The following is an 11,875-nucleotide window of genomic DNA, read 5'->3' as shown; positions in this document are numbered from 1 at the left end:
TTAATATGGTTTTTACTTGGAACTTTCATGTATAAAACGGTGATTTTGGAAATGGAAGAGCAGAACAGTCTTGGAGAGGCTACTGTCCCCATTCTCCAAAATTGCTGGCCTCTCCGTCTCTGCACGTTGGCTGACAGTGATCGGTGGCTGGACCCTCTTCATCTGGCATAACAGAACTAATCACCTGGGTGTACAGAGGGTCGGCTGTACTCAAACATGTTTCAACAGGCTGTGGTGAAATTGAGTAACTTTTAAAGAGCTTTAAAATATTTATTCATTACAAATTCTAACATACTACACATAAAATACCACCCCACTTGTTTTTTGAAAAAGCAAACATAAACACAACAGTTGATTTTAAATCTTTAATAAAAATAAAAAATGAATGCAAAAAGAACACAATGTTGAAAACTTAGTATGAATGTGAAACTCACTAGATGTTCAAATAGTATAGTGCAAATTTTGTTCAATTATTTTACATTTTTACAAACTCAAATCACTTTGGTTCATATATTTGCTATAAACTATTGGCAAAAAAAATTCTTCAAATTTACATTTTTTGGCTACATTATTTCTAACAGAAATTTACTTCCAGTTTAAGAGAGAAAAAAAATACTGTTTGTGCATGATCAAGTGTATTTTAAAGATTCACTTGCTGTTTTCACTTAATAGCTTCTGGTTTTTCATAAAATGCTGACATCTTCATTGAAAAATTTTTTACATAGCTAATCATTTCTTTACATTTTCAGAAAATTTATATGGGATCATTCTAAAGTTCAGAATGATCCCATTTTCTTTTTTAAAAAATTCTTCTAAGACAAATTAACCCAGTAAACCTAAACTTTACTCCAAGAAAAATTTCCCCAAAACAAAATAGAACAAAATAAAAAAAGACCCCCAACAAGGATCATCACATAAATGAAACTGAAAACACACATCAACACTCACAGCCAAGTCAGCTGAGTTTGCTGATTCGTGCCTTCTATGTAAAAGGAGTCTTTTCATCAAACCACTTTCACAGAATTTAAAACAAACCAAAAACATTTAAATTGCAAAATACGAAAAGGTAAATTTGTAAGTAAAAATTACTAAACCCACAAACTGGAGTATTTCAAAGGACTAGGGCTCAGTGGAGGGTAAAACAATAAAGTAACTTTACAACCAAAGGAAATTATTGCTGAGTTCTGCCTCCATGCAGCACTGAAATGAATGGAGAACCCTTCTCTGGAACATCTCACACATTAAGAAAAATAAATATTTAAGAGAATACAAGGCTCAGATTGGTTTTCATATACATTGCACTTGAAGTTTAAGACCCAATACTTGCAAATTAGGTCTAACATGGTCTATGCCATTAAATGGATACATTGTGCTCACCAATATCATCGAATATTTAGAAACACCACATGTCTAATGTAGTGACGTACGCACTCTTCTTTTTACAAGGCAATCACAGATTGCAAATTCCATAGGGTTGTGGAAAAAAACAGTCATCTCTACTCTGGAATAACAAAGACACAAACAATTTTGGCTAAGATTGAAATACATGGCAGACAGGTATTCATTCTTAGATGGTTATGGATTTTGGAAAAAACTTCATAAACTGAGGTGAAAACGCCAACGTACCACAGTGCAGAACTGTGACTTTTCACTGCCTTTGCTCTCAGTAAGATTGTCTACACAAACTTCCATAGGAAGACTGAAAAGCCCAGTCCACTCACTGGTGTCCCCATGCGTGTGGCCGTGTGGGCGAGCACTGCTGTCCAGGGCCGGCCACTCTACACTCCATGCTGTTTGCCTTCTTTTCTTTGTTTTATTTTTTCTTAACACAACCCTATTTTAAAAAATCTTCTGGATAAATATTATTCCTATTACATCATACTTCGTCTTCATTAAGCACCATCAACCTGTCTCCTTTGGGCACTGACACAAAACTCACAGTTGGTAATTAAGTCTTAGTTCAAGGCTTTGAAGTATGGCAACTTGTCTTTAATCACGTGAATGGAACCTAACACCCAGGAAACTGCCACCTGCTTGCCCTCCCAGCCGGACAGAATGTGCCAGGGCACAGACAGGTGTGAGGCAGTCAGTCCAGGTGAGACTTCAAGGTAAGTAGTTATTTTCTCCACTTTGCTATTCTAGACTAGGTGGATATTTTTTCCAGGAGTCATTTGTACAGTCAGCCCAATCTAAATAGATTATTTAGGAAAAAGGATAATCTTTGTCATAATGCACTACCACAGACTTTCTTCCAAAATTTCACTCACTCTTCGGAATCAGTGTGTTTGAAGACTCAATCGCTATGTGGCTTTTCAGGAACACCCTATGTGGAAAAAGAAGATAAAAAAGAAAATTACCTATTAATGTATAAATATTTTAATTATTGATTAAGCAGGTTCCAGAAGGTAAAAGATTTACAAATTCCTTTGACTGGAGAGACAGGATTGAGACACATGAGAAACACAGAGCTGGGCCCTGACTGGAGCCAGCAGCCCCAGAGCCAGCGCCAGGGCCCGGGCCCTCTTGCTGATTCCACAGGGCAACTCCCCCCACGTTGCCACAGCCCTGTGTACAGCCTGGTATATGAGGTATTGGCCAAGGTATAACTAAGTATCTATGTAAAGGAAACACCCAATTTCATCAAAGCACAGGGACGCCTAATGATGACAGGTGCTCCCCAAGAGCTCTACCTACTGCAATGCAGGAATCATACCCGGAATCGGGTCATCTGAAGTGGGGTTTCTAACACAAACCATATCTTACCAGCCATTTGTTGAAGTACATATTTGAAAAAGGTCATGTTTTATAATCTGAATAACTCTATTTTGAAGTCCCAGAGTTTCACAGTGGGAAACCCTTTCTCATTTAGCATCCTCCTCCCCCCCCCCCCCCTCCGCCCCAACTGTCTGAGTGGTAGATAGTACAGTCAGCAGCAGCACCAGGCACTGCAGGGGAAACTCTGAATGCAGGATAGATGTCTCACTGATGGAGAAACAGACCCAAAGAGATTAAATGACTTTTCTAAGGTCACAAAGCTTCTATAAACAGGCAGAAGAGAAACTTCAATGCACATTTTCTTCCCCTGAACCCAATGTCTTCCCACGTTACTCAATCTCCTTCCGCTCAGGCCACCAGCTTCAAGATGAAGGAGCTGAGCTCTTCACCACCTGTAATGAAGATTACTTATCCAAAAATCACAAGATTTTCTTATTTAAACAGATAGATAACTTGTCAAAGTCCTGAGTCTGGGGAAAGTCACCAGGAGTTTGGGCATGCTAATTACTGCCCTAGGGACACACACAACAGGACCTTCCAGGAAACATATAGGCTTTTAAGAATTGGTAATTTGAAAGTATTATGAATTGTTAAATATGTACATTTGTAAGATTATAAACAAAATTCAACTAGAGAAAACACAGTAGCAAACTCTTGCCAGCAACCAGGAAATAAAACTAGTCACCAAATTTTACTACCTATTCACCAATGTGCTGATAAACAGAATTTTAGCCTTCATGGGCTACAGAGACTGAAATTAGGTCTGGCCTTAGTGTAAGAACACAAAGGACTTCACAGACGAGGCAGCACCCCGCACATACACTTCTGCTGCTAGCCCTGATAGCCACGTATTTCACATGGCAACTCAGCATGCTCCAGCCATCCAGGACCCAACTAGAGCTCTGTAAGTCTGCCTGAGGATGGATGGCAACACCAGCTATGTTAGTGATGAGGAGTTCGCTCCAACTCCCTCTCTGCACCCACTTGGGCAAGTTGTTTCATCTTCTGAGGTTCAATTTCCCCATTTAAAAGTGGGCTAATAATGATTTCTATTTTAAAGTGCTGTGCTGTGAGGACTGAGGTAGCCGACAGTGAAAGTGTTTGGCACAATGCCTGTATACAGCTCTAAGTGCTCAATAACCGTCAGCCCTGAGCAGCAATCACATTGTCACTATCAGCAGAGGCAGCGGATTTGGGCCCATCAAAGGCAGGAGAAGCGAACTGGACATGCACTCACAGCAGGCAGGACTCTGGCCACTCTTGCCGGCTGCTGGCAGCTGGATGCCTCACTCCTGAGAGAAGATGGAGGCCTCAACTAGCAGCCTCTACGGATGTTATAAATGGTGGCCACACTCAGCTTCCTTGAAACAGAGGCTGATAACAAACACTTCTACTCTGTTTGGACACGCAAAAGACAATGGCACATGAAGAAAACAAACCAAAAAAACACCATGTGGGAAAAGTTAAGCCCAGGTTAACTGCAAGCAAAGCCAGCGTGTAGCTTCTGGGCATGTTATCCTTGTGAGCAAGGACACCTCTTTCAAGGGAGAGAACCATAGGTAAGAACAAACAAAATGGGCACTTTAAGAGAACTGAAACAGCATAAGAATGAGAGGGATGCTAAGGGCACTGAACAAAAACTGCAAAAGACCCACAGACCTTGAACTACACCAGACCTGGCTGAAGCTGAGGGGGGTCTCGGTGCTGAGCGGAGTCTCCGAATCTTTTGCCTTCCGATTTGTCATCTTTACCCTCGTCAGCCCCTCACTACATCTTACTTGGTGTGGGCCTCACAACAGCCCTTAAACACTACCCCTAAAACATCCAGCCAGGTCCAGGATGTGTCTAAATAGCATGAAAACGACAGAGGGGGCGGTGCCTGTGGCTCAGTCGGTAAGGCGCCGGCCCCATATACCGAGGGTGGTGGGTTCAAACCCGGCCCCGGCCAAACTGCAACCAAAAAATAGCTGGCGTTGTGGCGGGCACCTGTAGTCCCAGCTGCTCGGGAGGCTGAGGCAAGAGAATTGCTTAAGCCCAGGAGTTGGAGGTTGCTGTGAGCTGTGTGAGGTCACGGCACTCTACCGAGGGCCATAAAGTGAGACTCTGTCTCTACAAAAAAAAAAATTAAAGTGTTCAGATGCTAATTTCAAAGTTAATTTGAAATAAGTTTAAAAGTGCACATTCATATTTTTAAATTAAAGTGTTCAGATGCCAATTTTTAGCTACTGAAAACAACTGTTTATCTCTGAATTCGGGAAGCAGCAGAGATATGCCTGGGGAAGTGGTACTTTCTTTTCCTCAGCAAGAACAGGTGCAATGCTCAGGTGAGGACAGCCCATCACACACGGTAACCCTGCCATGTCTCGTCACCCACTGCTCCATGCCCAGGGCCAGCTGCCTCTTGGAAGGGTAGTGCCTGCCTGCACCAGGCTGGCCCCTCACCTGGCTGCACCAACCCCTGGCCTGAGGCGGGGTCTCTGTAGCCTCAGGCCCAGAGCCATCTGCACCCACTCTGATTTTGTAAAAAGGATAGTGTCATTGTACGTGGTTATCCAGATTTGTTCTTGATGCTGGAGCGGGAAAGGAAACTCATAAACCACCCTCTGGCCATTTCAGTGACTTTCCCTACCATTACTGTAGAAGTTACGCAAACTCAGATGAACCACTGGACATGTCTGCATGAGACCTCCAGTTCCTTTTTGGCTCGAGTACTCTGAGAGTCTTTATCATTTAGCAAAAAATTACCTGGGGTATTGTTACCAATTTTTAAAATATAAAATTTTAAAAATCTTCTTGGTAATTGTTGCACTTGAGTCTGAACTAGAATACATAACACAAATTCTAACGTATCATTTGAAGTAACTCTACCAAGCTACAGAGTCTAAAGGGTTAGAGATGGTCTGACTCACCATAGCTAACTGTCGTCCAATGTTTCCCACTGTGACGCCTCCTGAGAAAAATATGCATGGGAGCCAGGAGCGGATGTAGAGGAAATCCGGGGACGTATACCTAGAGCAGGAAAAGCTGCGCGTCAGTGGTCAGATTCACCTAGTTCAATCCCACGTGTCAAAGTTTTTCTCTAACAGGGATGTATAGTTAATCACAGAATGCTGCAGAATGTTAATATTTAAACAATTTGTTTTACTGTTACTACTTGGTTTTCTTTAACATTTTATATACACGAGTCAAGAATATGCAGTTTTTAAAATTTCATGCCTATATTTATGTCATTCTATATAAGACCAAACAAAATATGAAAATATCTAAGTTCAACGTTTTTTTTTTTTTTAAAAAGTAACAGTTTTCCAAAGGCCATATCAAAAACACACACTTACTGATAGACACCATTATACACGAGAAACTGAGTGATCAGAGTGGCCAGAAAGGCTATGGTGATGCCAAGCCCAAGGCCACTTCTTGAACGGTCAAATGTCCACCAGAGGCCCAAAGACAGGGCTGCTAAAGTCAGGGACAGTTGAATATTATTGGCAAAGTCCAATTTCTGGTGATGCAAAAGTTAAGGAAAACTTTAATAATGTTTAATATTATAACATCAAAGACATATTATAAGAAGTCCAAGGGTTAAAAACATGGGTTTTTATTCTTGTACCATGGATAAGTCACTATCTGTAAAAACTGCACAGCCAGTCGCAGGGTGAACTGTATCTTGAAGCAGCAGTCAAAAGTCAGTCAAAAGCCTGGGTTCCCCGGCATCCCCAAGTCAGCAACTTAACTTTAAGAGTGAACTTCCTAAAAACTTACATATAAAATTCTGCTGGTATTTTGCCCATAAAACAATATATTTTGCTATTAAGCTATCAATAGCCCCACTCTTCTTTATTTTTTTTAGCAAATTGAAATGAACAAGCACATCTTTGACATTGGCTTCATCATGCCCAGTCACAATGACTCGAGTGCATCTTATAAATACTAAACATCCACTAAAAGTGACAAAATGCTTCACTGTGCCCGACACAGCACAGTCCACCAAGGATACGGCGCTGGCGTGGTTGATGCCCACGAAGACTGCAATGCAGCGCATGACGCTGGCCCACTCCCGCTTGAACTTGTGGGGCTCGCCCAGGTGGCTGTCGATGCAGGGGTACAGCACACCGACCACCGCTGTGCAGGAGAGGGACAGATTAGACACCCAGCAAGAGTTACGCAGTTCCTGTGTGGGAGTCACTAAGACATTAGCATATTACTCAAACCAGCAATCCTCTTCCTAAAAGTTTATCAGCTGTTAACATAACATTTAAATTAAGATTTATGTCATATTCTTGTTCTCTGAGTATCCCCCCAAACTGTACTATTTTGGGAAGTTTAAAAAGATCACTATTATTTGGTTTAAACATATTTTAGCAGGAATGAATCAAGCAAAGAGTTTAATTCTTTGTATTAATATCAGTAATATTTAATTTTATAATTGATCCCATATTTGTCTACAGTGCACAAAACTTAAATGACTACACAATTCTGCATGCATCTTCAAGTTGGTCTTCCATCTTGCTCACCCATGCACAGCTGCACCCCTGCGCACACAAGTCCACCCAGTACTGGGGCTGGGCATGTGAGGAGATGCTTGCATTTTTGCTGACAGGACTCTTGACAGTGTGGGTCATGTGCCCATAAAATGGCCCAGGACTTCACTTCAGGGGATTCTAGCAAGTTGTCTGGAAGACACAACTACATGGTGTGCCACACCCCGTGGGAAGTGAGGGGCCGGGTCAAACCCACACTGGTTCTTCTCATTCATTAATTGGTCCCTGTGAGTTCAGGCCCCAAGGTGTGGAAAAAGCACCAAACCCAGAATAGAAAACTTGGCCTCGAGTCCCAGTTTGCCCTCGGATGGGATGTGGCTCTTCATGTTTGTTTTCTCATGTGTAAAATTATAAGGATTATGTAACCAGAATAGAGAAAGAAGGGATCACTGTGGTCTGAAAATAGTTAGGAAGTCTTTACAGACATGGAATTTGAAAGAGAATTTGAACAAGTGGGAAGGTATGGCATCCCAAGAGAAGCAAAATGGTAAAAATAAAGGCAGGAATGAACAGCACCCAAGGAGTGAGTAGAATGCAGGCCTGATGGCCTTCGACTGTGGGTCACAAAGCTCACTGTGTGAACTGCACCCAAGGACCCAGGCTCCGAAAAGCCACTCAAGGGGTCGTAATTTAGTCAAGTAGAAAAGACGTTGTATGTTAGGTTTTTCACCCCACAGTTTTAACCTAGCTTTTGGAGGAAAAATGTCCAGTTTTCATTTTTACATTACTTTTAATCAAGTTCTAATTTTAGAGTTTTGAAAAATGGAATTCTCTGAAATTAACTGTACTTCACTACAGTTTCATCTTATCTTTAAAAAGTTAAATAGGTGAAAAATGTACTATGGAATTTTTTCCTTACGTTCTTAGCGGTTAGTTAAAAAAACAAAAAAGTAGAGTTTGAAAAATCATTCCACATAGTCCTGGAATTCCTTGAAGCCTCAATTACAAATACTGGAGGCTAAACTAAAATGTTTCATTTTTAAGATTAAGTTTTTGTTCAAAGAAACTATTGTGCCAAATGTGTAAGAAAAATGAAATTTCAAATCTAGATCAATTTCTCAAAAAAGTTTTCTATTAGAACAGACACATACAAATGGGTTTGGAGAAATAAGAGGCTCACATCTTTTTCCAACAAAGATGAAAAACATTCTACCCACTGCTTAAAGTACCCCACATGTGAGGCATGTCCTGGCTAGAACCCAGGGCTCTCTGCTACAGGACTTTCTCCTCTTGCTGTTTTAAGCACAGTGCAGTGGACACACCTGGCTGCAGGGAGGCAGTGTGCAGAGTTAGTGCCTCTGCCACTCGCTAGCTGTGCACCCTTGGATGGGACTCAACCTGTGATTCAGTTTCCACGTCTATAAATGGACCTACAGCATAGTGGTGGTGTAAGGAATTAACAGAGCAAAGCACATAAAGGCTTAGTAAGCAGTCAATAAATGTCAGTGACAAAGCAAACAGGTTACTCCTCATATTGTACTGTAGTCATTTAGACAAATGTTTTCTCCACCAGATCCTAAGATGCTAAAGGACAAGGGCTTGTCCTGTTCATTTTTATATTTCAACAGCTGAGACTGTAGAAAGTATCCAACAAATGGTTAAATAAATGAACAAATGCTGTGACAGAGAAGCACCCAGTTATCTGCTGGGCCAAGAGCAGTCAACATTTTATAAAATCAGCTAAGTGATAACCCAAAGATTCTTCTTTTAAAAAAAGACAGCAGCAGCCGACCTGTCCAGTTCAGGCTGAGCCTGTGTTAGGTTTTACGGCATCTATGTGACCAGTTAGGGTTAGAGAACGTGAACCCCCAGGGGGTCACTCTTTTCCTGCTGATTTTAATCTACGGAGCTGTAACAGTTCGGCGTGGGGGGAGGTCTGGCTTTGGGCCACAGGTTACCTAGCGGTCCCACCAGAGGCAGCGCCGGAAAGTTGCTCCCCCGGCACCCGCCCCTCGACGCATGTGACGATTTGTTTTCGGTTATCTTGGGTAGTAAGTTCGCCGCGGCGCCCAATCGCCTCCCAGCCCCGCCGCTCACCAGTTCTCCCCGCAGCCAATCCTGGGCCAGCTCTGCTGGATGACAGCGCCCGGCAGTCCCCACACCCAGAGGGAGGGGACCGCGGCGGGCTTGGCACGGCATCTGCCTCAACAGCCGGTTATCTCCCTGCCTCATCTCCATCACCCGCTTCCTGCAACTTCCCGAGCTGCCTCTGCGGCGCCTCGGCGCGCTCTCCGCCCCTCTTCCCACTTCTAATCTGTGGGTTCCCGCTTTCAAATAAACGCTTCCCGCGGGCTGGAAAGTGTTACTAAGCAGACGGGCGGGGGACTCACCGGCCGCCGTCCCGCAGCAAGGCGGGACCCACCAGGCTGAGGAGAAGACGGTGGCGATCACCTCCTCGGGGAAGAGCGTGACGTTCCTCTGGATCTGCAGCAGGTTGAGCACCAGGGCCAGGACCACCCCGACCAGGAAGAGCACGAGGCTCCTCTGCACCAAGTGATGGTGCCAGCTGCTGGCGCGGCCGCCGCCGGCCGGGCCCCCGTGCGCGGGGCGGGGGTCCTGGGCCCGGTGGGCCGCCGGCGGGGCGGGGCCCAGCACGGACGAGTCCATCATCTCTCCCACCTTGGCCGCCGGCCCCGCGGCGCCGGCTCTAGGGCGGCCTCTACGCCTGGCGCTGTGCGCGCAGGAACAGCTCCAGAAGCGGTCGTGCAACCTGGGCATCGGCTGCCGCCCGGCTCCGAGGGACGTCTCCTGCAGGAAGGGGGCCTAGGTGAGGTCACCAGGGAGACAAAGCCACGCCGGCCGGCACCCTCGTCCCGCGCAACACGCGGAGCTCGAGAGTCAGTCCAAGGCCCGCGTCAGGACCCCGCGCTCCACAGCCCACCGGGAGGAGTCCCTGCCGCCTGGCCGCCCAGCGTCCCAGCCCGCAGTCCCGCGCCTACCTGGCCAAGGAGCCCGCCTGCGGGCTGGCCGAGCGGAGGCGGGGCGGTACGGAGGAGGAGTCGCGGCCCGGGACGGCCCCAAGAGTGGCCGCGGCGCCCGGCGGGCTTGCGGGTTTATATAGCAAGACTGGGGCCCCTGACCACGTGACCCGGGCAGGCCTACCGGCCGCCCGCGCGCGCCATCTGGGGGCGTGGCCTTCTGTAGCCCCTCCCTTCCCGCGCGCCCGTCCGCTCTAGGTCTGGTGAGGAGGCCGCAGCCAATGGGAGGCGGGCGGCCCATATGACGTGACACGCGCCACCGCCGGCCCGCGCGCTCGGCCCGGGACGGCGGGGCGGAGGGAGGATAGCAGTGCCTGGGGAGGCAGGTGACTGGGTCGAAGGAGGGTGGCAGGGCGGAGGGAGGATGGCGGGGAAGAGGGAAGACGGCGAGACCAAGGGAGGGTGGAGCGGGCCTTCTCCATTGCTCGCCCCGGCCGGGCGGACCCGCACCTCCGCCCTCTCCGCTTGGCCCTGAGGGGACGACACACTCGCGCCTGGGGAGCCGCCCCCGAGGCTGGCGCCTCGCCGTGCGCAGTGAGCAGAGCGCAGGAGTGGGGCGCTGGTGGCCGCTGTCGCGGGTCACCCGCAGCCTGGGTTCCCAGTTGCCAAGTGCTTCAGATATCGTGTGTGCTGTCAAATCCTTCCTAAGATGCACCGGACAAACATTTCATTCATGCAGTAATTTCCTCTAGTTGGCAATGGTCTTACCTTTGGAAAGTAAGCCATCAAAACCACTCCGGAAAATTAAAGAGATAACACTAATCTTGGAAAGATTGTTTTATCTAGCGTGCAAAATGTTTCTATCCTGTTTGCCACGTGTCCCACCCTGCAAGGGGAGAGGCCACATCTTGCTGAGCAAGATCTGTGTTATTTAAAACGTTCTTCAGGAACAAGAGAGAAAGAGTGTGTGGTCCTTACCTTTGTGCAGGGGAGCGGTGGTTGAGAGGAAATCTGTGCTGTAAATAGCAAATCTTGCCAAGAGACCCTACAGGCTTAGGAAGCGTAAGTCATACATACCATATGGCAGTATGAAGTGCCACTAATGTGTGGGCCATCCTTGTTAAGGTTTGTGACTATATGCCAGAAGGTTAAGGGGGGGAAAGACATCTTGCTGAGGTATGAATCTTTCTCAGTGTTCATTTTAGGGGGCAAAATTCATGTGAATCTGACTTCTTTCTTTCTTTTCTTTTTTTTTTTTTTTGAGACAGAGTCTCACTATGTCACCCTTGGTAGAGTGCCGTGGCATCACAGCTCACAGCAACCTCAAACTCTTGGGCTTCAGCGATTCTCTTGCCTCAGCCTCCCAAGTAGCTGGGACCACAGGCGCCGGTCACAATGCCCTGCTATTTTTTGATTGTAGTTGTCATCATTGTTTGGCAGGCCCCGGCTGCATTCGAACCTGCCAGCTCCGGTGTATGTGGCTGGTGTCCTAGCCGCTGAGCTACAGGTGCCAAGCCCTGACTTATTTCTTGAGTATGACATACAGCACCATAATGGAGGGACTAGAGAGGCACCATGTTCGTTCCTCCCTTCCCCTGTTCTGGATAGAGCAGAGTCAGGCTTTCATCTGCTCCTCCTGTC

General features: G+C 46.2%; 1 protein-coding gene across 1 annotated transcript; it reads right to left on the bottom strand.

Annotated features, from left to right (window-relative positions):
• Window positions 1-355: 355 nt before the first annotated feature.
• On the bottom strand, window positions 356-10,338 carry INSIG1 (insulin induced gene 1). The gene is made up of 6 exons (XM_053609515.1): window positions 10,256-10,338; window positions 9,647-10,064; window positions 6,773-6,897; window positions 6,111-6,277; window positions 5,685-5,784; window positions 356-2,323 (listed from the first exon to the last, which is right to left on the bottom strand). Exons 2-6 carry the CDS (start codon window positions 10,032-10,034, stop codon window positions 2,294-2,296), a joined length of 810 nt encoding a protein of 269 aa, XP_053465490.1. The 5' UTR covers window positions 10,035-10,064; window positions 10,256-10,338; the 3' UTR covers window positions 356-2,293.
• Window positions 10,339-11,875: the final 1,537 nt, after the last annotated feature.

This window comes from Nycticebus coucang, chromosome 11 (assembly GCF_027406575.1).
Source record: "Nycticebus coucang isolate mNycCou1 chromosome 11, mNycCou1.pri, whole genome shotgun sequence".
Lineage (NCBI taxonomy): Eukaryota > Metazoa > Chordata > Mammalia > Primates > Lorisidae > Nycticebus > Nycticebus coucang.
This window is presented reverse-complemented; position numbering and strand designations above follow the sequence as displayed.